This window comes from Schistocerca serialis, unplaced genomic scaffold, assembly GCF_023864345.2.
Source record: "Schistocerca serialis cubense isolate TAMUIC-IGC-003099 unplaced genomic scaffold, iqSchSeri2.2 HiC_scaffold_1261, whole genome shotgun sequence".
NCBI classification, from domain to species: Eukaryota; Metazoa; Arthropoda; class Insecta; order Orthoptera; family Acrididae; genus Schistocerca; species Schistocerca serialis.
This window is the reverse complement of record NW_026047471.1, coordinates 3,954,850-3,982,399: the sequence shown is the minus strand read 5'-3', so window position 1 is coordinate 3,982,399 and position 27,550 is coordinate 3,954,850. Positions and strand designations below refer to the sequence as shown.

The window sequence follows — 27,550 nt, the reverse complement described above, 5'->3', positions numbered from 1 at the left end:
TTTTTAAAGTATATTTTATTATTATTTTGTGCTTGATACATCAGGCGCAGCTGTGATCAAAGAAAAGTGTAATGGCATTCTTTTTAATTGCTTGGCTACCTATTTCCTGGCAAAATGTGTGTTCAACTGGAGTGATGCATTCTTGATAATTCCTGAAACAAGTTCATTAACAGATGTTTTAGAGAGAATTTCTTCTCTATATAACCTTCAGATTCAACATTACCTAAATAAGTATTTACAAAGTACATACATTAATATTAATGGTGTGTTCCTAGGTATACAGCCGAGTTGTTGTTTGTATTACAAGGGAAAGAACAGCTGGTCTGTATATCCAGAATCACACCACTGATCAGTCACACGCAGATAATATGCGATATCACAATATACAGGTTATGTTTATAGATATGATTTTCAAAATAATTATTTTTGAATTATCTAATCTTATCTTACATGTTTCAGTGGAAAGCATATGTGTTTTACGCTACTTGCATATTGTGTCTGACAAAATCGTATCACGATGTTATACTGTTTACTATGGCAAATGTACTTAAGCATGGACTGTCTCTGTGACGTTACATTATTACTGACATATACTTCCCTATATGATATTTCCTTCAGAGATGCGTACACAATGCTATATTTACCACACATATGGCAAAGCTATTTGTAGGATAGGTTTTCTTTTATCAATTGCTTGTTCAGAAGATATAAAAAGGTGTGAGACACAGTTGGTGCACGAGTGCACCAACTGTAGTTTCTAAATGTCCCTATCTCAGGACAGATGAACGGATCAGGAGAATAATGAGGTAGCCGTTGTTGCACATGAAACGATCTGGGGTGCAACTAAAATAATTCCTTAAGGACGAGTTGAGTCATGAACATCTAGAAACTGGGATTTAAGTTTAGAGATAAAAATGCGTATAAAACTAACATCATTGAATAAACTTCAAGGACAGTCTGGTTTAGATTTACTGTAATAGACAACTGTTCTGAGCATTCCTCAACAGTTATCGTGCGTATTGGCTGCCCTTGTCGCTTACAGCGGCCTGTAGATTTCCCAAAGTCAGTAGTCTACATGATCTCTAAGATCTCAAAATCGGGGAAACTGATTTTATTTCACTACAATTTCTGAAATGTATTATTAAACGTATTCATTAATCTACAAAATGTCAATTTCGTTCTTTAAGCATGGTACACATTGTTAAGATTACCCAGTCGATGTTACATATGAAAAAGAAAAATCTTTCAGACAAATAGAAGGTACAATTTAAGAAATCTATTCAAAGCAGATAATTGTGGAATATTTCCGTGTTTGAAATTGGCGATTTTTCCCACTTTTCAGCAGGTTCCTCTGAATGTGAGGTGCACAAACCGATTCGACCTTCAAGTTTGTTTAAAATGCTCGTAACCTGAAGAACATTTATGAGTGCAATTGCTAGTATATTACGTATGGGACACCCTGCATTTGTATCATGAAAAGTTTAGTGCGGGAAATGTCTCACTGAGAGATGTTTCTAAAAAGTATCAGGGACACATGACATATCTTACTACGAAGTTTGCCGCTACATCACAGTGTCAACCCTCAAACTAGTCTTTATACGCCACTGTAGAAAACTTATACAGTTGATAGTAAGGGGTACCTTGAGAAGTTTTAGTTACGCTATAGGCAGCAAGAAGTCTTGCAACCGAAATGAAACGATTTACTGGCAAACATTGTTTTGAATGCTCTGATGATTACCGGTATAACATATTATCATTAGTTTAGCCTTTGTATGCTGTTATATCGTTACCTGCAGCACATACAATGCGGACTTAATGGGCTGACCACAGCCCTAATCTTAGATTACACTGCAAATGTGCAAGTACTGCAAGACTATACCAATACATTTCCTTGGGGATTATTAATTACAATAATCGGTTCGCTGTGAGCAGTACCATGAACCGTCGTCAAAGTTACACTGTGCTGCATGAAAGCGGTTATACTAAATATATTGATATTACGAAATAACATATGTTATAAATATTAACCAAGTAACTTAAATACGTTGCAGCATGGAATTAATAATACATAAGAAAAATAGTACGAGTTGAATCTTAAGTAGTTAGAAACATTTTGTTATTCCTGGTTGGTTAGACGGAAAGAAAGAAGAAACAGATTTTAGTTACCTCAGTCATGATGCACTTAACGATAGCGTATGCCCTTTCACAAAGGTCGACCTCATCTGAAACATGAATGTACTAATTAAAGAACTTTCCTTATTATTTGCGAGGAAAAATATCTATGAATCTACAGATACATATTTCACAAACACGTGAAAATTGTTCATTGGATGATAATGATCGTAGGCAAGTTTAGTGACTCGTTCTGAGGTACAGCATTCGTACTTGAGAAAATCTTTATATTCACATAATTACTGAAAAGTATTTAAAGTTGTGTTGTTGTTTAGAAACAGTCGCCGGTTTTCATTGAATTCGTTTATTAACTGTCATGACACATTTTGGATCTAGCGCATCTGATGAACTGTTATAAATGCAAAAAATTTTACAGAAACGCAAAATTCATATAAAAGGCAGCTCTAAACGAACAACATTCAAGAACAATCAGGTTTTTTTACACAGAAATAAATACCGCTTTAGATACAAACACATGAGACTCATGAGACTGCGACTTTGTCTTTATATACTGTCACTACCAATATGTTAAATAACAGGTATCACCAATAGTTGCACTTTCAATCCTGACTGTTGAAATAGCAGATTCGTGTCCAAAGCAAGTATTACATTTAAAATTTTAAGAGGCAGTTGCCAAGAGTGAGTGTCAGTATACAAAATATTTAAAAATTGCTTGCCTACATATGGGCAAATATCTTATCTTTCTTATAAAAATTGATGTTATCATAAAGCCAGCGTATAAAATTATTTAGAAGGCTTTTTGTTTGTATACACATCTAAAGTTGTCACGATATAGCCAAAAGAAAACTGTTAGAATCCTAGATGGTTAAGTAAATTAACATTTTTATTACAAAACAGAAGTTCTTAACTTTTATAAGAAACTTTCTTTCCCGTAAAATTTCTAACATAACATCTGTTACTTTTGTATGTTTACAACTGGTCCTCAGATGATGGGTTCAATCCGAAACGCTTCATGATGGTTAATAAACAATTTCATAGAAAACGGGCTACTGTTTTTAAGCAACCTCACAGTGTTTTTAAATTCTTTCCAATAATTATATTCATAATCGTTATGTGCCTCTACAAGGACTTTCAATCTGATTTAGATTTTATATTCACATTCGCTATGAAATAAATTGTCACACACAAACAAGGTGCAAAATTTTAATTGGCGTGAAAGCACACTAGGTAATCGTAAAGTAGTCTCGATTTAGAAGATATTACCACATCCAGAAACGTTGAAAAGTGATAGTTCGGTGACCCCAAAACAAGACGATAGGGAAATAAGGAAAGGGAAGCTACATAGAACTCTGCGTTATACAGGCAGCAGATCTCAAACACAATGCCTTCCTCACCAATATTCTGGCACAGTTCTGTACCCATTACAGTACTTTCACCATACTTTATCAGTGTACGAGCTGCATTTTATTTTAAATGGTGGTGATGAATTGATGAACTAATCGGTTTTCAGTGTTACATATAAAATAAGACAAATCTGCATGAAAACTTTCATATATGATTCTCTCGTGTCGTCTGCTTTAAATCAATGATTGTATTGGACAAACAAAGCTCTTTAACAGTTCCACTGCATTTAATAGCGATGAATGAAATTGCTAACCGGAAATTGCAAAGAAATATTTATCAGGTACTAATTTTTAGATAGAGGACAAAGAATAGTGATGCAGGAGGCTCTGACATGTGGGTCACCGATTTTGGTTAACTTTTATGAGGACGCTCTATATTGAAAATAAAGAGACACATGTTTCGGATTTTTGCTAGACATACCTTAGTTTTTGAAAAAATCGAGGTTAAAGTTGATGACGGAAAATTATATTTCCAGTGCTGTACATCAAAAGAGGGTCAAAAACCGAACATTTTCATCAATATAATATGGGATCCAAAGTAAATAATATTTAACGTTTTTGTGTTTTCATGCTGTAGCTTGGACAACCATCAATCAGTGTCTCTCATAGCGCGGTCGGTGGTCGAGCGGGTAAAGCGTTAGACTACCAAGTCGGCTGCCCATATTCGATTCTCGGTTGCGGCATTATTTTAGATACGATATTTTTTACTTGTATCAGCTAATATTCTCGTAATCGGAATACTTTTCTTTGCCTTTTTTGAAGTAAAACATCTAGCGGTGTGTTTAATATTCAAAAAAGTATATCTCATAATGTACTGAGTTATTTTCTTCGTGATGCATACTACAACAATGCATCTAAAGTACTGCGTGTTATTGCATAAGCCTAACTGATCGTCTGTTCGTGAGCGTTCTCACGTTCAGTGGGGTGAAACTTATCATACAGCAAGCAAAACATAAATATTCCTCCCGTCATGCTGAGTACGTGAACGAAATTTCACCGCATTGACATGTTTTCTGATACATTGTTTGTGAAAAACATATCTGATTCACGTCGGTAAAAATAGACTGGATGCGTAACAAGCATATTCAAGCATATCTTGAAAGACAGGCGTGGACAACCGGCTATGGAGTAACGCTTGAATTTTGATAGCATTCGCCCTTTCTTGGAATTATCTGCTCTGCTGTGATGTCACACGATTTTGAAGTAGAGCGATGAAATTCTTTACTTGTCAGAAAAATGAAGCGTCACACGGTTGACACAGAAAGGCACATCTCTGGAGTATAATTTTCACGGAGCAGGTTGGCTGGGCATCATCATGTCCGAAAGTCCTATCTAGCGCCCCATGTATCATGATGAAGGTAAGCGCCAATACATTGTGTATATTTAGTTGATTATTAATTACACCTCCAGCTTTTTGCTAAAAAATAAGTAAATAAAAATAAATAAAACAAAATAAAAGGAAATAATACTCTGATAATGGGAATAGCGTTATCAAAAGCCGACAAAAATATCGAATGAAAGACAGCCACCCTCAAGAATCGAATACGGACCATCAGTTTGGTAGTCTAATGCCTTGATCGCTCGACCGCCGATTTCGCTCTGCTAAACGCAGACTGCATGTGGGTACCCAAGTTACAGCACGAAACGCAAAAACGCTTATAACTCGAATTTTGTTAACGCTAGATCCAATATTAATAAAAAATTTTTGTTTTTAGATACTCTTTCGACGTATAACACAGAAAACACGATTTTCCGTCATAAAATTTGACCTCGATTTTTTTTCAAAACCTAGGAAGTGTGTACGAAAAATTTTCAGTATGGAATGTCCTTGAAAAACATGGTTAAAATCGTTGACCCTAGTGTCATCCCCTTCCCTTGTGAAAAATCTTCCCGGCACAACCACGTTCACATCGGAATAATGTATTAACTGCTCCAGATGATGCTCGAAGTAATAAGCCACAAATATGTTTTGCCCTGTTTAAAAAAAATGAACCAGAAAGGTTCACTGTTTTGTTTGCTTTTATAACCATGAAATAACTGTGACTAGTGATTTTCCCCTTGTTGTTTCACCCTGTCGCAGACTACATGTGGTTCGAGCAGGCTCTCAGCAGTAGCATCTACACCTGCCCTTCTGGGATTTACAATACGCAGAAGCGGCGTTAACATAACCAAATGCTTTCAAAACACAGATAGCTCGTTATGAATCATTCAAAAGATAATATAAACAAATTTTATTAATTTACTGAAAGCCGGCCGGTGTGGCGAGCGGTTCTAGGCGCTTCAGTCCGGAACCGCGCTGCTGCTACAGTCGCAGGTTCGAATCCTGCGTCGGGCATGGATGGGTGTGATGTCCTTAGGTTAGTTATGTTTAAGTAGTTCTAAGTCTAGAGGACTAATGACCTCAGCTGTTAAGTCCCATACTACTCAGAGCCCTTTGAACCATTTTTTGTTACTGAAAGTAACTGTTGGTTTGTGTTGAGTTCACGTTGTTGGTGATGGTGGTGGGTGATGAGTACTACCAGGGAGTAAGGATGGAAACGAAATATGATAATGTAATTTTATATGTGAAATATATGTGGTATTCGGTGACAGATATTGTGGATTTTATAATAGAGCTTGTTTTGTGATTGACCCCTAATAAAAGTAAGAGAGAAAAGGACTGAATAGGATAAATGTCCTTACGTGAAGATGACAGTGGTACTCGGTTGAGTCTTAAAGATATTAGGACAGGTGTCATGGTCATGTAAGAGACGCTGGTTACAGTTTGGCAGGGCAGGACTGGACATGTGGAGATTGTATTGTATCAGCATGAAAGAGTGTGCTGGCGCAAAGCGAGAGACTAAGTGGGTTGGGGAGTACGGAGAAAGTGGTAGATTGCTTGGTGTCAGCTTTGTGGGAGTCGTAAAAAATATGTAGGTAATCGGGTATGCCAGTGTAGGTGAGAAGAGGCATTTTATAAGTTGCTAAGCGATTTTTGATTGTTTTGGGGGAAGAGACCAAACAGCGTGGTCATCGGTCTCGTCGGATTAGGGAAGGACGGGAAAGGAAGTCGTCCGTGTCCTGTCAAAGGAACCATCCCAGCATTTGCCTGGAGCGATTTAGGGAAATCACGGAAAACCTAAATCAGGATGGCCGGACGCGGGATTGAACCGTCGTCCTCCCGAATGCGAGTCCAGTGTGCTAAGCTAAACGATTTGTGTAGGGAATGTAAATGCATGCAAGGCGGTTTAAGATTTACAGTGATGGAATTCTGGGGTGAACAGACATACTGACGAGGGATATAATCGCCTAGTTAGGTGACTTCGTGCTTAGGATGTTGTGGATTTCCTGTCCGATGGCTGATAGGTGGAATTATGGATAAATAAAGCAATTTCCACCCACTTTAAATGAGGTGAATCTAAAGCGCCTACTTAGAGGTAGCTATATGTCTTTATAAACAGATTTCGAAAGCAGCTGCAGTAATTACGTTCTAGAAAATAGCATCTAATTTGCTAGCCAGCACTGCTAAAAATATGGTAATAATAACTAAGTGAAGCACAATTTGTCGTGCTGTCTCACACTTTTAATTACTAAACTTTAATTTCTGTAATAATTTGTTAGAAATGACTGTGTTCCACAGACGAATCCTAATTTTTTTTTATATCGGCTTACGTCCATCTTGATGATGTCAACCTGTTATCTTTACACTCTTGTGAGTCCGATAGAACAGCAACAGCTTAATATTGTCACATGCATTCGCAATCTTAGTCTTAACTGCTGTCATCAATAACATAGTAGCGAAATGAACCACAATTATTGTCATTCCGCCCATGCAGCTCAGTGTAGAGAGTTGAATCAGTTACAGTTTCATCAACTCTTGCATCAAGAAGAAGCACTGTTGACTTACTCCTCTGTGCGACACAGGTGTAGGTTGTCTCTTCGAGGTGCGCGAGATTGGGGCCGTTGGGGAAGCCCTGAAGTACCATCTTCAGGAGATCTTTGTCGAAAGCTCCATCTGCATGCATCTGAAACGTCGAGAAATATTGTTACACGTTGCTCTGCAAAACATTGACAATATGTTCGCAAAAAATGTAAGGCTGTTGACGCTACTGTATTACGCGTTACAAAAACAGTCCACTATCCTGAAAGTCCAAATCTTGATACACTCTTGTATCTGACGAATTTTTATTGGTGTGTAGAACCAGATAAATAAAATTAACGCACATCATCGTTTTCTGCGATATTACAGTTTTCTCATGATCATAAGACAGCACGTGAATGATCTGAAAGGCAAGACATATGGTATAAAGTTAAGACAGACAGGGGAAAGTTCTCATTTGTAGCTGTTACCCACAGCTGCACTTCCTTATCAGTAGTTTTGTTATGATGACTGACGGTGAGTAATTAAGCTACTGCCCGTCAATAACGTCGGCTGCCCTCGCGATTCTGCCTGTTTGGGCTCGTGGTGGGCTCCCTGCTTTCCTCCCTCCAAAGGTGTGCCAATGCGCGATGCGTTGACATGCGAGGCGTCGCTGCGGAGCAGTGCGTACTGGTGTGTGACTTGCGTCGCCGCGAACGCGCGTCTATGCATCGTGCTATTGAAGTAGCATCATTATACCATGTCTTTATTATGCAACAAATAGTGTACAAGTATGGATTAAACACACAGAAGATTGTGCAAACACTGTATTCAACATTTTGAATCATATCACGTGATGAAGATCAAAAGCAAAGAGTGAATACTTTTTTCGAATAGTAAATATTTTTCCCCCGATTCACGTAATGTTCTTCAAATCAATAATTATCTTGTACTACACACTTTATAAAGTAGCCTGTATTCTTCCTAAGGACTCAAGCTGCCTCCATACCAAAACCATCGAAATCTGTTCAGTGGGTTAGTCGTGCAAATGTGAGGCATCTATAATATTACTGTGGATAAGACAAACAATTACGTTATCCTTTCCCGTGATCCGATTTGTATGAAATAAAACGTATCCGGTGACCAAAGCTATGCTCAAGTTACCTGTGAAAACTCCATGAAAATCCCTCTAGTTGTTTTGTAGATTAGCGTGTCCAAACAGAGAAATAGATACGATAGTTTTAGATAAAACTTTAAATCACGATAACATGATCCCATTTTTGGTGAAATGAAGCTTACACGTTGTACCATGCTATGTTCAAGGCATCTGCGAAAATTCGTCTAGTAGTTTTAGAGAAGAGTGTTGAGAAAGATACGACAGCTTTCATATTTGTTATTAGTACAGGTACAGACAGAAGATAGATATTTGTACATTATTTGTTATACTATTGTAACTACATCTGCATCTACATACATATTCCGCAATCCACCATACGGTGCGTGGCGGAGGGTACCTCACACCACAGCTAGCATCTTCTCTCGCTGTTCCATTCCCAAACAGAACGAAGGAAAAATGACTGCCCATATCCCTCTGTACGAGCCCTAATCTCTCTTATCTTTGTGGTCTTTCCGCGAAATGTAAGTTGGGGGCAGTAGAATTGTACTGCAGCCAGCCTCAAATGCTGGGTCTCTAAATTTCCTCAGTAGCGATTCACGAAAAGAACGCCTCCTTTCCTCTAGAGACTCCCATCCGAGTTCCTGAAGCATTTCCATAACATTCGCGTGATGATCAAACCTACCAGTAACAAATCTAGCAGCTTGTCTCTGAATTCCTTCTATGTCCTCCCTCAATCCGACCTGATAGGGATCCCAAACGCTCGAGCAGTACTCAAGAATAGGTCGTATTAGTGTTTTATAAGCGGTCTCCTTTACAGATGAACCACATCTTCCCAAGATTCTACCAATGAACCGCCTTCCCCACAACTGCCGTTACATGCTTGTCACACTTCATATCGCTGTGCAATGTTACGCCCAAACATTTAATCGACGTGACTGTGTCAAGCGCTACACTACTGATCGAGTATTCAAACATTACAGGATTCTTTTCCTATTCATCTGCATTAATTTACATTTAGAGTTAGCTGCCACTCTTTACACTAATCACAAATCCTGTCCAAGTCATCTTGCATCCTCCTACAGTCACTCAACGACACCACCTTCCCGTACACCACAGCATCATCAGCAAACAGCCGCAAATTGCTATCCCCCCTATCCAAAAGATCATTTATGTAGATAGAAAACAACAGCGGACCTACCACACTTCCCTGGGGCACTCCAGATGATACCCTCACCTCCGATGTACACACACCATCGAGGACAACTTACTGGGTTCTATTACTCAAGAAGTCTTCGAGCCACTCACATACTTGGGAACCAATCCCATATGCTTGTACCTTAGTTAGGAGTCTGCAGTGGGGCACCGAGTCAAACGCTTTCCGGAAGTCAAGGAATATGGCATCCGTCTGATACCCTTCATCCATGGTTCGCAAGATATCATGTGAAAAAAGGGCGAGTTGCGTTTCGCAGGAGCGATACTTTCTAAAGCCGTGCTGATGCATGGACAGCAACTTCTCTGTCTCAAGGAAATTCATTATATTCGAACTGAGAATATGTTCGAGAATCCTGCAACAAACCGATGTTAAGGATATTGGTGTGTAATTTTGAGGATCCGTCATTCTACCCTTCTTATATACAGGCGCCACCTGCGCTTTTTTCCAGTCGCTCGGGACTCTACGTTGGGCAAGAGATTCGCGATAAATGCAAGCTAAGTAAGGAGCCAATACAGTAGAGTACTCTCTATAAAACCGAATTGGAATCCCTTCAGGACCTGGCGATTTATTTATTTTCAACCCATTCAGCTGCTTCACAACCCCAGGGATGTCTATCACTATGTCCTCCATACGGGAATGAAGACACCACCTCCTACGGCGCCTAATCTGTCTTTCCGAAACACGTTCCAACCCTAACTAAATATTTCAGAACTTCCTATCTCAGGGTTCAACCAGGTCTCAGTCCCGAGTATAATTTGCGCGCCACACGCTTCCTGGGGGGCAGTAAATACAGGAACTTTATTCCGAACACTCTGAAAATTTAATGCTAATATCTTGATAGCTGAAGTATCTTTACACTGAGCGTGTACTGATTTCCCTGCCTGCACGTCGACTGGTGAGTGTTCATCAGGACACGCCGCACTACTGCCTAACCTAAAAAAAACCCCATGTGCACGCCACAAGTACTCTGCTACCCGAGTAGCCGCTTCCTTTGTCTAGTGCACTATGCCGCTATTATGCATCGGTGTCTTTTATTACAATTTTTCAGATCCGAACTGTACGCATGTGGTTGCTATGGGTCACACGAAAGCCTTATAATGCAAAACTAAAGATAAACGTCACACGGATTAAGGAATGAAGAGCTGTAAGATTCGCTAACCGCAGCGGGAGATTGCATAAATTTAGAAACTTTTTTCAATGGAATATTGCTCTCTAATAGGCTAGGATGACTTAACTCCAAATTAACAGAAATACCAATTTCTGTTGCTGACTGATGTGAAAATTACCCAGCCGTCAGTTTAATAAATTCTGGTTGCAAAATACTGACACGATTCCTTACTAAAGAAGAGGAGAAATCGTAGAAGCTGTCCTCGTGGAAGATCATTTTTGATTTCGGAGACATGTAGGAAGACGCCAGACAATACTAGTCCTACGACTGACGTTAGAAGAAAGGTTAAGGAAAGGCAAACCTACGTTTATAGTATTTGTAGACTTACAGAAAGCTTTTGACATTGTTGACTAGAATACTGTCTTTGAAATTCTGTAGGTAATAGGAGTAAAAGACAGGGAGCGAAACACTACTTACAACAGAAACCAGACGGCAGTCATAAGCGTTGAGGCCATGAAAGAGAAGCAGTGGTTGAGAAGGGGGTGAGACAGGGTTGTTATCTATGGCCAATTTTAGTCAATCTGACATTGAACAAGCATTAAAGGAAACCACAGAAAAATTTGAAGTAGTAATTAGAGTCCAAGGAGAAGAAATAAAAACTTGGGGGTTTGCTGATGACATTGTAATTCTATCAGAGACAAAAAAGGACTTGAGAGAATAGTTGAAAGAAATAGAAAGTGACTTGAAAGACAGGTTCAAATGGCTCTGAGCACTATGCGACTTAACATCTGAGGTCATACGTCCCATAGAACTTAGAACTACGTAAACCTGACTAAGGACATCACACACATCCATGCCCGAGGCAGGATTCGAAGCTGCGCCAGTAGCGGTCGCGCAGTTTCAGACTGGAGAGCCTAGAACCGCTCGGCCACACCGTTCAAATGCGGGCATCAGATGAACATCAACAGAAGCAAAACAAGGATAATGGAATTTAGTCGGATTAAATCAGGTGATGATGAAGGAATTAAATTAAGAAAAGAGTAACTTAAGGTAATAGATAGGTTTTGCCGTTTGGGCAGCAAAGTAACTGATTATGGCGGAAGTAGAGAGGATATAAAACGTAGGCTGCCAACAGCTAGAAAAGCATTTCTGAAAAAGATAAATTTGTTAACATTTAGTGCTGTGCAGTCTTTCCTGAAGGTATTTGTCTGAAGTGTAATCATGTACAAAAGTGAAACATGGACGACAAACAAGAAGAGAATAGAAGATTTTGAAGTGTGGTGCTATAGAAGAATGCTAAAGATCAGATGAGTAGATCACGTAACTAATGAGGAGGTACTGAATAAAACTGCGGAGAAAAGAAATTTTTGGAACAAAGACTAAAAGATAGTACACATTCTGTGTTGACAGTACAACAGTACATATTCTGACACATCAAGGGATCGCCACTTTAGTATATTGGAGAGAAATGTGTGTGTATGAGAGGTGGGGGAGGGGGGCTAAAAATCATGGAGGGAGACCAAAAGATAAATGTAGTAATGAGATTCAGAAGGAGGTAGGTTGCAGTAGTTATTCGAAGATGAAAAGTTTTGCACAGGATAGAGTAGCATGGAGAGCTGCATCAAATCAGTCTCGGACTAAAGACCGCAACAGCAATTACTGTTTCTGCCCCTGACTGCTGACTGAACTCCAGCGAGAATAGTGGCTACCGTTGATGTTTCTGTTGTAAATAGCAATATCCACATTTAGCAATATTCACCTTACTGTAATCCTTATTTATCGGAAAGACATCTGCAAGGAACGCTCTAAATTCACGTCACTGAATGTGAGGATGTTGAAAGCCACTATTATTTTACAGTGAAACTGTGTTATATGGAGAGAAATGCCCTGTACAGATGTTCCATATGTACTTACCGCTCCTGTTCTATCCAGTAAGCAGTAAAACCAACACTGAAACAGAAATATTTTTGTCTATTAACGGAACAGTCATGGAGGTGATATACAACAGTTAATGTTTATCAGGATGAGGGAAACAATTTGGGGAGACTATAGCATACACTCTCTACAGTAAAATAGTTCTTACCTATATTTTAAGTAAGAAATGAATTGAAAAATTAGATAAGGACACTTAACAATGAGAAACCGACTGATGATGGTGATTTAACCTATAACATTCAGGTTTGCGCCAACATTTTCATTCTCCTTCAACATTCAGGATAAATCATTAGTTGGGAGATCTGATATAAGCCGTCTGGTTAAACTGGTTTTTAATTTGGATACAGTTTTTTTCCCTGACTATATCACTCGCCATTAATTAAAACTTCCGGGCTGAATTGCCGTGGACCATATATAGAACTTCTTCTCCTTCCTGACGTTTCGTTGCCTGCTGCAGGCAACATCTTCTGAGGTGAGTCGGCGACTGGCTGCTAGGCGCTGGAGGTCCCGCTTATATAGAGCGCTTAGATGTCGACACCACTCGTCACGTGCTTTAGACTTTAAAACTGTCTCTGGCTATTGCCATCTCTCTCGATTACAGGTAATCGAAGTCGAAAGCACGTGACGAGTGGTGGCGCCATCTAAGCGCTGTATATAAGCGGGACCTCCAGCGCCTAGCAGCCAGTCGCCGACTCACCTCATAAGATGTTGCCTGCAGTAGGTAACGAAATGTCAGGAAGGAGAAGAAGTTCTATATATGGACCACGGAAATTCAGCCCGGAAGTTTTAATTAATGAAGACGCCGGCCGTGAAAACTTACATGTTATGATATATCACTCGCCTTCACTTGTACAGAATGTGCTAGTATGGCGTTGCTAATCTCTTGGATTAAAACGATAAAGTTATAGAGCGGCATCTAACGTGCTAAAAACCGCAAAAGACCGGTGCTTCTGGTTAGGGTACTGAAAGACGAAACACCGTTAGGTATCACTGTCTCGTCGATGATGACGTCATTAGAGACGTGGCAAAAACTCATCTCACATTGATGCGGGGGGTTGGCCTTGCCCTTCTCAATAGATCCTTTCCGACAAACACATTTATCATAAATAAAAACTATGGAAACCAAAATTTGTGTGAGCAGACAGGGATTTGAACGATGTCCTTTCCGAATGCGAGTCCAGCGCCTTACCACTGCGACATCCTTCTTGGTAGTTCTATCACTGCGTGAAACGGTGTTTAAGGCTTTTACGGATTCAGTTCCTTCATTTCTTATGCACAATGATTACAGCACAGAATACCTACTGATATAACAGTGGCTTTTGAAAGCTAAGCCATTAATTGCCAGAAACATATATTTAAAAGTAGATTCTCATTCATATGAAATTTTAAAGTTACTCTATTTATGTGCTCTCATTTTCAAAGTAACTGGTAATAGTAACATCATTTTGATTAGTGTTAGCCTAATGGATTGATATCCCGCTTACTGTAATACCAATATTTAGAGAACTAGAATCACGTACATTTCTGTGTGTTAGTAACTGAAAGACTAATGAGCAAAGGAAATCCAGAATTTCCCACCAAGGTTTGGATTGCACTATTTCTCGCGACAATGGGGAGCAGAATTTGACTATGAACAATTTTAACAGGCTCAGATACCCTTGTGGTCGTTCCAGTGCCAGGTTACAAAAGTGAAGTTAACCCGTAGATATTTTAAGGGAAAAAAGTAAAACGCGAAGCCTACGAATGAAGTAGGAAAACTCTAGTCTGAAGTTCCTTCGACGACGAATTCGTTAGAGGCAGAACGCAATTGCTGATATACAAAGGTTGGAAAAGGAAATCTATTGTGTCCTACTGAAAGAAATCAACTCGTAATGTTAATCGATTTAGCGATACCACGGAAAATCTAAATTTGTATGGCTGGAAGTGTTGATTTGAACCTTGTTTCTTCAAAATGCGAGTCAAGTAACTTAACCACAGTGAGACGTGGTTCAAATACAGAATAAAAGTTAATACTGGTGATGAATAAACGAACATGTCAGTAAGTTTGTAGCTGCTTGAATTGTTTCCTTCCACAAAGCTTCCTACGTATAGAGCCTAAAGAAATGAGACTAGGTAACCGTGTTTATCCTAGATTTGTTTGTATGTATTCTACACAGTTACGAACACGACATTTCCATCAAGTATTTGCTGCTATATCCGAAGCATTATATGAATCTCTACAACTTGCCTTTTGCTGGTATTTGCTCTCATCTATCACGTGACCGTCACTGAGAAGATTATCCCAGCATCCTGGAAAACATAAGACGTGTTAATAAATTTCAATCCTTTCACTAAAATTTCTAGAATAGCCAACACATTTATTTCCTTTACAAAAACCTTCCTTTCCTTCCACAGTCATTCGTGTAATTTACTGACAGGTTCAAAGATTTAACTTCATTTTATTTAGTAAGTTTTACAATAATCTTCAATTAAATCATAAAAAAATTTCTTAGTGTTTCCCAAGTCTGGCAACATCGATTATCATTTATTTGCATTACACGTATTGTACCAATTAATAAAATAGTCGAGATCGCAAAAATCACTTATTTAAAAATGATGACTGGTTTCGGCTTGTATGTTGCCCATCTTCAGATCCAACACACCACATGGATGCAGCCGGCGGTGCACGAAACAGTTGCATGAACCCACAGCAGCTGTTAGCAGCAGAAAGCGACTGTGACACGACACAACTGTTCCGTGAACCAGCGGCTGCATCCATATGGTGTGTTAGACCTGAAGATGACCAGCATAAAAGTCTAAACTGTGCATCATTTTTAAATAAATGATTACTGCCATCTCTGCTGTTTTATTCATTGATAATTTATAATAGATCTGTCAAATCTCCAAAACATGTTACTTAAAATTATAATCGTTGTAACTGTTGCCTTTACAACCAGTGAAAGGTAGGTAGAATCTATAAACAACAAAATACATTACGGATCTCCTCGTCCCTGTGAGCTACAGAAACGTCTGCCCAACACCGCACGGTATTCTACATCCGTCCATAACCGACAAGTGTCTGTGTGAATGCTGTAATTGGTCAATCTTGTTTTCGTGGTCCCTAAGTAGGCAATACGCTGGCGGCTGCAGTGTATTGCTACAGTATTAACCAAACAGTGATTCTTTACATTTTGTAAATAAGATTCAGCGCAATAGTTGGCGTCTATCTTGAAATTTCCGCTAATTTAGCTTTTTCAGCATTTCCGTGACGCTTTCCCGTAGATCAGACAAACCTGTTACCGTTCCTGCTGTCGTTCTTGCCTCTACCCTGCCTCTACATATGGGTTCCACGCAGTTGTAAAACATTCGAAAACAGAGTTTCCTTTGTAGATTAGTAGCATTTTCGCAGCATCCTACCAATGAATTGAAGTCTGATATCTGTTGAACCTACAATCATCCACCTCTACATATTGTTAGACTTAGATATTTATGTGAGCTAACCACTTAAATTTGTGACCATTTATATTACAGGCAGTTACAAAGTCGTTTCGACTTTTCTGCAGACGTTTCGCTAGGAAGTTGTTACGTATCCTCCACACAGTCTCGAAATCTCCGCATGCGATTTCCATATTTCTGGAGGCCGGAAGAAAGATATTCTTGGCCATCGATGGGCTTCGGACGAACAGGCCCACACCTGTTTACAATCATGGTTCCATAGGCAACCGCAAACATTTTCCCGTGAAGGTGTTGACCGTGTTGCCTCAGTGGGATAAGTGTATTAGCAGTTATGGCGACTACTTTTGAAGTAACGAACAGTTTAATTACTTTTTTCCATCTCACTCATATTCATTTGACTACAGGTACTGAGAAAGCCACTACATAATAAATTTTCACTACCGCAAAACCCCGCAACGTCATCTTAATCAATACGATGATGGAGGTGAGGTTAGTTAGCTATAGGTGTGTGCAAACGTCATCGTCATTGCAGATATTATGTAAAGGGCAATGAAGTTCACTGAAATTATATAAAAGTATTAAAATAGTTTCAGCGTATTTTAGTATCACTGCCTGCCTAAGAAATCGGTACTTGTTTTTGTCGAGAGCGCAGGGTACCATTGCTAGTGAGTCGTGATTGGGCTTTTGCCACAAATATTGCCGACTCTTGGTCTACAAAAACGACAACTGCTGCTTTGCCAAAACGGCTGAAACCCTCATCTTATAAGTTGTGTCTTTCATATCAGTCTTCATCAGCAAAGGTATCGCCATGAACTGTCAAAAGAGTATTATCTGCGTTCGTTGCTTCTGTCGCCGAGGTAATAATCAACCATGCCACAACGGTTGTGGTCACAAGAAACGTGGCCTGAATCACAATTCATTGAACATTCTAATTGTGAAGGACGCATAAACTGTAACAAAAATTCGTGAGTGGAGATACTTTCGTTCGTGTACGTCGCGAGACAACAAGCAGCTGCTCCCGAAAGGGGTACTCGTACGCTCATGAAAGTTTCGGGAGTGTCGTTCGGGTGAAATGATAATAATTACCAGAAATGGTGTCGGCCATGAGAGGCAAAACTAAATATCTGGTCTAAATATCCCAAATATTTTAATACCTTTCAAAAAGTCGAGATGCTAGTAAATGAGTAATGTGAACAGCTGAAAATAGGTTGTAATGCATCGCAAAATGATCATTGTGGTTGAAGTGCTAATTACAATTTATGATCATTGTATTACTAAGAGGACATTGCAGCCTACATAAATGTGTGTGACTGGTAGAATGTACACTACTGGCCATTAAAATTGCTACACAAATAAGAAATGTTATACTAGAACTGACATGCGATTACATTTTCACGCAATTTGGGTGCATAGATCCTGAGAAATCAGTACCCTGAACAACCACCTCTGGCCGTAATAACGCGCTTGATACGCCTGGGCATTGAGTCAAACAGAGCTTGGATGGCGTGTACAGGTACAGCTGCCCGTGCAGCTTCAACACGATACCACAGTTCATCGAGAGTAGTGACTGGCGTATTGTGTCAAGCCAGTTGCTCGGCCACCATTGACCAGACGTTTTCAGTTGGTGAGAGATCTGGAGAATGTGCTGGCTAGGGCAGCAGTCGAACATTTTCTGTATCCAGAATGACCCGTACAGGAACTGCAACATGCGGTCCTGCATTATTCTGCTGAAATGTAGGGTTTCGCAGGGATCGAATGAAGGGTAGAGCCACGGGTCGTAACACATCTGAAATGTAACGTCCACTGTTCAAAGTGCCGTCAATGCGAACAAGAGGTGACCGAGACGTGTAACCAAAGGCACCCCATACCATCACGCCGGGTGATACGCCAGTATGGCGATGCCGAATACGCGCTTCCAATATGCGTTCCCTGCGATGTCGTCAAACACGGATGCGACCATCGTGATGCTTTAAACAGAACCTGGATTCATCCGAAAAATTGACGTTTTGCCATTCGTGCACCCAGGTTCGTCGTTGAGTACACCATCGCAGGAGCTCCTGTCTGTGATGCAGCGTCAAGGGTAACCGCAGTCATCGTCTTCGAGTTGATAGTCCATGCTACTGCAAACGTCGTCGAACTGTTCGTGCAGATGGTTGTTGTCTTGCAAACGTCCCCATCTGTTGACTCAGGGATCGAAACGTGGCTGCACGATCCGTTACAGCCATGCGTATAAGATATCTGTCATCTCGACTGCTAGTGATACGAGGCCGTTGGGATCCAGCACGGCGTTCCGTATTGCCCTCCTGAATCCACCGATTACATATTCTGCTAACAGTCATTGGATCTCGACCAGCGCGAGCAGCAATGACGCGATACGATAAATGGCAATCGCGATAGGCTACAATCCGACCTTTATCAAAGTCGGAAACGTGATGGTACGAATTTCTCCTCCTTACACGAGGCATCACAACAACGTTTCACCAGGCAACGCCGGTCAACTGCTGCTTGTGTATGAGAAATCGGTTGGAAACTCTCCTTATGTCAGCACGTTGTAGGTGTCACCACCGGCGTCAACCTTGTGTGAATGCTCTGAAAAGCTAATAATTGCATATCATAGCATCTTTTTCCTGTCGGGTAAATTTCGCGTCTGTAGCACGTCATCCTCATGGTGTAGCAATTTTAATGGCCAGTAGCGTACTTAGATCTTTGCCAAGTACTGAGATGGTAATTGTGTGCGTTGTCCCCCGACTTGCAGATAATTAAGCAAACAGTTATTGGATTAAACTGTAGTTGATGGCTGCGGCAGTGAAAAAACAAGTGTCGAGGCGAAAAACAGATATGTGCGATCAGTGATCTAGGCATACAGTCGTTGAATATTCCAATGCATGAGCTTATATTGCATATTATTATCTGTATGTGAGACTCTGTGAACTGTGGACGCAGGGTTACCTGCCCACTATGCTTTTAACCCCTGGGCCACTTACATTAGTTTAAGTCTAATTTGGTGTTACCTCTATAACATGGGCTAGCCTGGTAGGTAATGGGTCTGGACCACTTCACTGCATTCCCATCTCATGAGCAGCTCAGTCCACGTCCATATCTCTGAAGAAGCTGCCTGAGTTACAGGAAAACACTTGCATTGTCAATATTCGCAGCACTGTAAGTCATGATTTTTGATCGTATCCAAAGTACTGTTTTAAAAATTTTGTATTCCTTGTATTCGTGCTAAAATTTTTAAACTCTCGAAATACTTTGGACTCATACGTCATGTTGCTTTAAGAAAATCCATTTATAGCGGATGATCAAAAAGTTTCCATTTGAAGGTCGCACTAACCCCCACGCTACATGTTGGTGCCTATACATGTCTGCATCAGAGTTGCGCTGGGTTGCATACACGCTGCAGTAACGCCCACAAACTGAAATTTTTTGATCGCCGCTTACATTTTCAAAACAGTTACGCTTGGCTGCATACACGCTGCAGTAACGCCCACAAGCTGAAATTTTTTTATCGTCCCTTAAATTTTCAAACCAGTCCTTTCCCCACAGCTTCACCCACCTATGAGTTCCACACTTATATTAAACACACCTCCTTCTCCCCCTCTCTACATCTACTTCTTTCTCCATTTGTAGGCCCAACTCATCCTCCAACCTCTATTTCCTCCTCCCCACTCATTCTATGTCTTTATCTTCTCCTCCCCCTCTCTTTGTCCATTTTCTCCACATCCTCTCTCTGACCATATCTTCCTCAATTCTGACCATAAGCTTCTGCCATATCTCTTTTCATCTCTCCCTCCATCTATTTCTTTTTCACCTATCCACTATTCCTCCATCTTCCACCTGCTTCTCCCCCTCCTCCCCTCTCTCTGGCCCTTTCCTGTTCCCCCTCACTCTGTCCATCTTCTCCTAAATCCATTTTAACCTGTCCCCAGTCAAACTCGTCAGCATGTGCACTGCTTGTAATCAAGTTCAATATAGCAGACTGATACTACTCCCACAACAAGCCTGTCATGAAGGACTATGTAGATGCCCGGTAAACCATTTCTTGCCCCTGATATGTTGGCTGCCTGCAAAGCTGATTGATTTGGCAGCCTGATACTATTCCCACACTATATGCCTGTCATGCAGGGTAGCCAATATGCCAAGGGGCTGGAAAAACTCGCTGCCTGCAAAGATGATTGATTTGGCAGGCCGATGCCATTCCCAAAGAATTTTCCTGTCATGCAGGGCAGCCTATATGTGAATGGCTGTAAAAATTCCTCTTCACCAGTATTCCATGCCACAGTCTGGAAAAACGCCTTTTCGCCATTATCATTGCCCCTATTGTAGCTAGGAGGTTACAAAACCCACAGTGCTCATACTCACAAGGCCTGCTGTTTCTGTGCCAGATGTGGTTGAAGTCGTTCAAGGGGTTTGGGAGGAGGTCCTGGTCGTACCTAAACACAGTCTTCACAGCCTCATATCTGACTGAAGTTTTTCGAGATTCGTGTTAAGAGCTCAAGTTTTTGTCACGTACATTCCTCCTTAAAACAACACCCAGTTCATTCAGATAAATTCTAGAGATATGATCACATTTTTCGATATGTGTTGAATCCATAAAGCCAAGACCAGTGACTCATTTGGGGCCCTGTCATTATCATGCCCCAGCTGTCACGAATGTTTGAATGGTACTAGCACAAACTGTCATCCTTTCTCTTTAAAACAATGGTGAAATGAGTGGCTTTTAAATTATTTGCAAAGTTATTAAGGTTAGAAATTACACTGACAAAAACTGATACCCAATTGGGTCTGATTGTCTCTCCACATCTGGCATCGATTTTATATAGACATTGAAGTCCAATACATACTCCCCTACTCATTCTGCTTATTTTTCTTCTTCTCCTTCAATTCATAGGTAATGAATTGAAGCTTGAAGGGTCTTCCACAATAAAACACGAAAATGCGTGATGTACTGTATGATTCTGTGATGATGGAGATGGGTAAATATATCAATCTGAGGTAAAAGAGCCTTGTGCAGAGACGATCGAATCGAAAGTTATAAACGAAAAGCTATCTGATACCTTTGACACTGGAATATATGTAACGCTACTGATGTTTCAAGATTGTAGGGTAGGCAAAGAGGAGAGACGGACCAAATAAGAAAAAAATTTCAAGTAAATATGGACTCCAAAATGCATACTTCAAGCGCTGTGAGCACTTGTTCATCTCTGATAGCGTGAAACACATCTTTTTTACTGCAGAAGTGCTTATAGTTCTTAAGGTAGGCATTTTAGAGCCCGTATTTACTGTACAAATGTTCGTTTTGGTCCACACTATCTCCTCCAAAAATATGGAAACCGAAGAGCTTTCAAATGGTTCAAATGGCTCTGAGCACTATGGGACTTAACATCTGTGGTCATCAGTCCCCTAGAACTTAGAACTACTTAAACCTAACTAACCTAAGGACACCACACACATCCATGTCCGAGGTAGGATTCGAACCTGCGGCCGTAGCGGTCAAGCGAGTCCAGACTGAAGCACCTGGAACCGCACGGCCACACCGGCCGGCAAAGAGCTTTCAGTAGAAGAGATGTGTTTCAAGTATTTACTTGACAGTTTTTTCTCATTTTGGTTCATAGTACCACCTTTGTATGTTGCCTACCCTACAATCTTAACAGAAACAGTATCAGTATGAGTATCCACTGTTAGAAGTGTGAGAACGATTTGCGCCTATAACTTTGGAGTCGGCGTTTCTGGATCTGGGTCCCTTACCTCAAATTGATACATTTACCTTTCTCCACCATTACTGAAAGTCTATAATATCATCACAGAATCACCCTATACATTCAAAATGTAGCAAACATTACGCCTATGATGTGGACGGCGATTAAAGAGACAAATATTTGTTCTCTTACGCATCGGCTTTCAAGCCACTAAACGCTCATCATCAATGTCTACTTTACAAAAATAATATTTTGAAAACCACGTGCTCATTGTTGCCAAGTTATTGTGGTGTCGTAGAATCTACAAGCATTAATTCTGAACTGATACTGAGTGACATACATTCGTTGATCCCTACCTCTCACTATCAATTTAAGATCAACTAGAAGCATTCGATATAGATCTAACAGACTGCTTCAGATCGAAACTTCTTTGTTCATGACAGTCCTAATTTACTTTGCGCTTTTGGTTGCCTTTTTAGAAACCATACCTAAAATTACATTTGTTGAAAATCAGACCCACCTCTTATTCGTAGTGATATAATGAGTCTCTTCAGGGATACACTCCCAAACTAATCCCACGAAGGCTCATATGAGAGAACTGCTCAAACTATTTTAACACCTTAAAAAAAAGCCTTTTGTAGCATTTGAGGTATATCAGTCAAAGCAGGAGGTTTAAAATACCTCAACTCAAATAACTGCTTTAACCTAAAAGACTTTGATTTGATATTGATTATTTGAAACAATGATAAATTTGAATCGAATACTTTGAAAATATTTCGTCTTGCTCCCCAAAACAAAGGCAGTCATTTGATATGCATAACAACAATATTCTGTTTAGTTTTTATTTTGTCACTTGTGAAAAGATTCATGTTTTTATGTATTTTTACCCCTGCTACCCTCATGGAAACCCATTCCAGTCCACACATTACATCATGATTTTCATGCAGACAGAACTGGCGATCCGTGAAGGAATTTAATTTTATTATGAAGTACTACATTTTGCTTGAAGTCGAGTTAAAAGCAACTTGTAATCATGAGGTATAGCTGCGTCGACGTCAAAACCCGACATTTTAAAAAATCCTGTCGCAGATGAAGGACAGAGTGACCAGTAGTGGTGGATCTGACAGCAACAGGGGAGTCTGACACATACGGGTACTGTTTGGTGGGACAGCTGTAGGCAGTGGTACCGTGGCATTTGTTTTTGTTGGTGCTGGAAATTAAGAATAAAAACCACAAATAAAGTGAACTTTTTCTTCCTTATTGATATCACCATACCACTCTGCCATCAAATGAAGCCGTGCACGTGTAATCCTGAACGAAACTACATTAACCAAGCAGAGCATAGCGACAGGATCTGTGGATTTGGGTATATGCTAATGGTCTCGATTTAATGCCAGAAAATAAACATAGGTAGAACTTCGTGCATTTGAAATACTGTGAATCTATGCTCATCTGTTATAGATGGGTTAATTGAGCCTTTTCATTAGAGACCACAGCGGTTTGGATTTTCATAGATTGTAACAAAATCTCGGGCGATGTACTCTCGGTTCGAAAAATTTGTGTTTCTGTAAATAATAACTTCTGGCGATGAGTTCGCAGCGGCTTTAAAGCTATAGCGTGGGAGAATAAATATTTCAAGATAAGAAACTGGGACTTGTTTCATCTTCGCATATCTTGTTTTCAGTATATTAAGGATATTTAACACAAGTTGTGCATGCTGGCAGACAAAATCTGGATCTATGAAATGCAGTCCTATCTCCAGAACAGAGAATGAAAGAAGCACACACATCATTTTAAGTTGAGGAACCGTAACAAGGCACCCAACCATGACGTTTTCCCAGACGCAGCACAGAGATGAACCTAGTGGAGGCTGAGACCCTGGTAGCTATTTTTTTTTTCTAAAACCTCGCAAAGAATAAGAGTTATAAAAGTGCCTGGACATCATTTGATGGCCCAATATCCGGAAAGATCTGTAGATTCCTAAGCAACCTAAGCTGCCTACAGCTAAGATAAAAAGTATTCTTTGAAATGTTAAAGACAATTTAAGTCTCGGTAAGACGGGACTGTGTCGCATTCTATGCGAATTTGCCATGTCTTACTTGGGAAGACTATCAGGAAAGCCCAGGAGAGATGCAAGAAACATTAGCGACGTACCCGACTTGAAACAACCAAGAAAATCAGCTGTCGTCGACCACTGCCTGAAATATACGAACGAAATCAAATACGACGAGCCCAGTATAGTGCTGCAAACGCCATGTTTTTGTAACAGCATAGGTATTGTATTTTATTGAACTGGGGACCTAGAAACGACGGAGAGGCTTTATTCCCCGCCGTAGCCCTCAGTGGGTTCACAACCCCACAACAGACTGCAGCAGTTCACTTACCCCACCGCCGCTACACACCGAACCCAGGGTTATGACAGCATAGGTAAGGAGTCCGTCTAAATAAAACTATCAGGAAACCTAATAAACTGGGACAGAGCTTTCAGTTGAAACAGAGCTTGGGAAACGGCACTCAGTTCAAGATCTCGCAGGCCATCACATCTACTAGAGCAGGGAAACACTGAAAGAAGAATACGGAATATCACGAGCTCTGAAAAACGAAAGACTGTCAAGGGGCGTAGTTGGCGTCGGGAATGGAACTCGCCTATAAGACGTGAGACCAACAATATTTCACAACCTGTCCAGACAGCACAAAACCTGAAGAAGACTGTTGGGTCGGTCGTTGAAATATTGTGCATAAAACGGCAGAGCACCCACAAGCACAATATTAAGCATTGTTTTCTGGATGTTGGAAGTACATATATTGATCAGTGAGAACGTGATGGCCATCTACCTAATGTCCACATTTGGCACGGATAACAGCGGTGACGCGTCTTGGCATGGAGCAGTCTGACCTTCGTAAGTCGCTGGAGGGAGTTGGCACCACATCTGCACACACAAGTCACCTAATTCCCACAAATTACGGGGAGTGGGGTGATGAGCTCTGACGTCACGTCCAGTCACATCTCAGATGTGTTTCATCGGGTTCAGATCTGGCGAACTGGGGTGCCAGCACATCAACTGGAACTCGCAACTGTGTTCCTTGAACCACTCCATCACACATCTGGCCTTGTGAAAAAGGGCATCATCTTGTTGAAAAATGCTGCTGCCGTGGGGAAACATAAAGGGGTACAAGTGGTTTTCAGCCAGTGTACGATACCCCTTGGCCGCCATGGTGCCTTGAAGGAACTCAACTGGACCAGTGGATGTCCACGTGAATGTTCCCGGAGCATAATGGAGCCGCCGTCCCGCAGTACAGGTGTCAAGCAGCTGTTCCCTGGAAAACGACGGAATTGCATCCTCCCATTGGCGTGATGAGGAAGGTATCAGGATTCATCAGATCATGCAACGCTCTGTTACTGCACCAACGTCCAGTGCCAACCGTCACGTGCCCATTTCAGTCGTAGTTGACGATGTCGTAATGTTAACAGTGACACATGCATGGGTCGTCGACTCCGGAAGCCCATAGTTAGGAGTGTTCGGTGAACTGTGTATTCAGACACATTTCTACTCTGCCCATTATCAAATTCTGATGCAAGTTCCGCCACAGTTCACCACCTGTACTGTTATACTAATCTGTCCAGCCTATGACGCCCGACACTAACGTGGAATGGCCGTCTAACCCCTCGACATCTGGACGTCGTTTCACCACGGTGTCGCCACGTGTTGAGGACACTCACTACAGTACTCCTCGAACATCCGAAAAGTCGTGCGGTTTCCGTGTTGAGCCTCTGCGCCATCACAATCTGCTCTCAGTCAAACTGAGAAAGATCTCGCACCTTCCTCATTCTGCACACGGACTGAAAGCTCTTGACACTACACACACTGTTTGTGTCTGACTAGCAGTCATTCTTCGTCAGGTGACGCTGTTATCGTCTGGACGGGTTTATATTGACAGCAGGTCGGTGCTCATAACGTTCTGGCTAAGAAGTGTATATTTGCGTGACAGGGGCCTGGGATGTGGTACGTAAACAAATTTATTTTCTCAATAAGTAATTATGCTTTTTCTCCCTTATTTCCCGACGGTTTTACTGTTTTCTTCCTTGTTAATTAAGCATCCATATCCTGCAAGGTATTTAGACATTTTAAACTTATGTGAATATATGAAGTGTTTTGTATTTGCAGTATTTTGTGCAACGTATTACCTATTCTATTTTCTAGACCAGACTAAAAAACAGCAAATAAATAAGTAAAATATATGTGCTAGTGCAACCCTAAGCGTTTGGTTGTTTGTACAGATACAATGAACTCGCGGTTCTGCGTTAGTGTCAATCTCATATGCAGTGTTCTCAGGTTACTTACTCCATCCTAATTTGAAAGTAGCGTTACACTCCGCCATTGTGGCCGGGATGTCAGTATTAGGCATCATCTCGTCACCCTTGGTCGGCTGCTACAAAAAGAAGAGAAAATAATGTTGAACCATATGGAAGAACGGAAATTAGTTACTAATTACGGCGTGTACACACTTAATTCAACATGTAAACGTCACTGCAGATATCAAGACTTAGATTGTGACATGTTCGATTTGCCTGCCATCATTGGCATAATGTGACGCAAATGAATAGCGAAATTCTGCGTGACCCCCTGAAGTGTCGGAACATCGATGCTGTCGATGACCTCCTGAATGACTGTTTTTAACTGAGTGGTCGTTTTGGTGTTATTGATGTAGATCTTGTCTTCAATATAGCCCCACAATAAAGGAGTCGCGTGTGTTCAGATCCGGAGAATAAGGGTGTTTACCTATTGCTTTCGCACATACAGGCAGGTATGAATATCCAAAGAGTGTATTTCGCTCTGCCTACAAAGCCCGACTTCCGCCTGCTACTGCATTTAGCACTGTTGTCACAACAAGGGGAACTTCACGTAACCGCTCGCTGCATGTGCCTTTATTAACTTTTTTGTCATAACGTAGACAATTCCTTGGTAGATTTTGTAGTTTCTATGATGATTCTTTGTCTTTTTTGTGTATTAACGGTCTTAAGATGCCCACTGACATGTTGCTGCAATGTGTAAATGCACAGATGTAACGATTGCATCGTAAAGAGAAACGTCATACGTACAGAACATGTGTGACGCTCAGCACTGAAATTAAGAATGTGAAAAAGTGTGATTTATTCACAAACATAAATCCGTTTACAATATGGGTGTGGTTTCTAGTTCTAGAGAACCAAGTGGACCACAACTACAAATCGCAGATAACTGCAACTTACTGCTGGAGCAGACGATATGCTGCGGACCAAAACATGTATGTAACTGAAAATATTAATCATGTGAAGAGGGGCACGGTGGCCCTAAAGCGGTTATGGCGTTGAAATGAATCATTTTAAAAGTATTTGTGCTTGGTTTCGTGATTCACCAACTACAAGAACAGTGCTGGAGACACCACGATTACAAATTCATGTCCTACAATATCCAAAAAGCTCCAAACCCTTTGAAAATTAAAAATAATCTTAATGATAACATGGCTTATACAGCCTGAGGATACTCACAAGCAAAGCCGCTGCAATTAGCAGCCACGCGGCAACGCAGCAAGTAAACAGTGTCTTCATTGTTGTGAGGTCCAGCGTCGGTCAGCCGTGGGAGAGTGGCGGAGCAAGCTGCGTCGGCCACCGCCTGCTGCCGCCCTTT

The 27,550-nt window shown here is 40.8% G+C and overlaps 1 protein-coding gene across 1 annotated transcript; it reads right to left on the bottom strand.

The window, feature by feature from the left end:
• On the bottom strand, nucleotides 1-27,550 carry LOC126438159 (uncharacterized). Its single transcript, XM_050090536.1, has 7 exons — nucleotides 27,412-27,550; nucleotides 26,225-26,312; nucleotides 14,975-15,036; nucleotides 12,727-12,762; nucleotides 7,423-7,540; nucleotides 2,167-2,222; nucleotides 1-152 (listed from the first exon to the last, which is right to left on the bottom strand). The coding sequence occupies exons 1-7, from the start codon at nucleotides 27,469-27,471 to the stop codon at nucleotides 123-125; spliced, it is 450 nt and encodes a 149-aa protein (XP_049946493.1). The 5' UTR covers nucleotides 27,472-27,550; the 3' UTR covers nucleotides 1-122.

Bases quoted from the DNA above. Each gene is read 5' to 3' on its own strand.
- LOC126438159 (XM_050090536.1), bottom strand. From the start codon at position 27,471: ATGAAGACACTGTTTACTTGCTGCGTTGCCGCGTGGCTGCTAATTGCA. The intron at 15,037-26,224 runs GTAAGTAACCTG...TATGTTTTCCAG, and splicing joins TACTTTCAAATTAGGATGGA to GATGCTGGGATAATCTTCTC. The intron at 2,223-7,422 runs GTAAGTCAACAG...TTCATGTTTCAG, and splicing joins CACCTGTGTCGCACAGAGGA to ATGAGGTCGACCTTTGTGAA.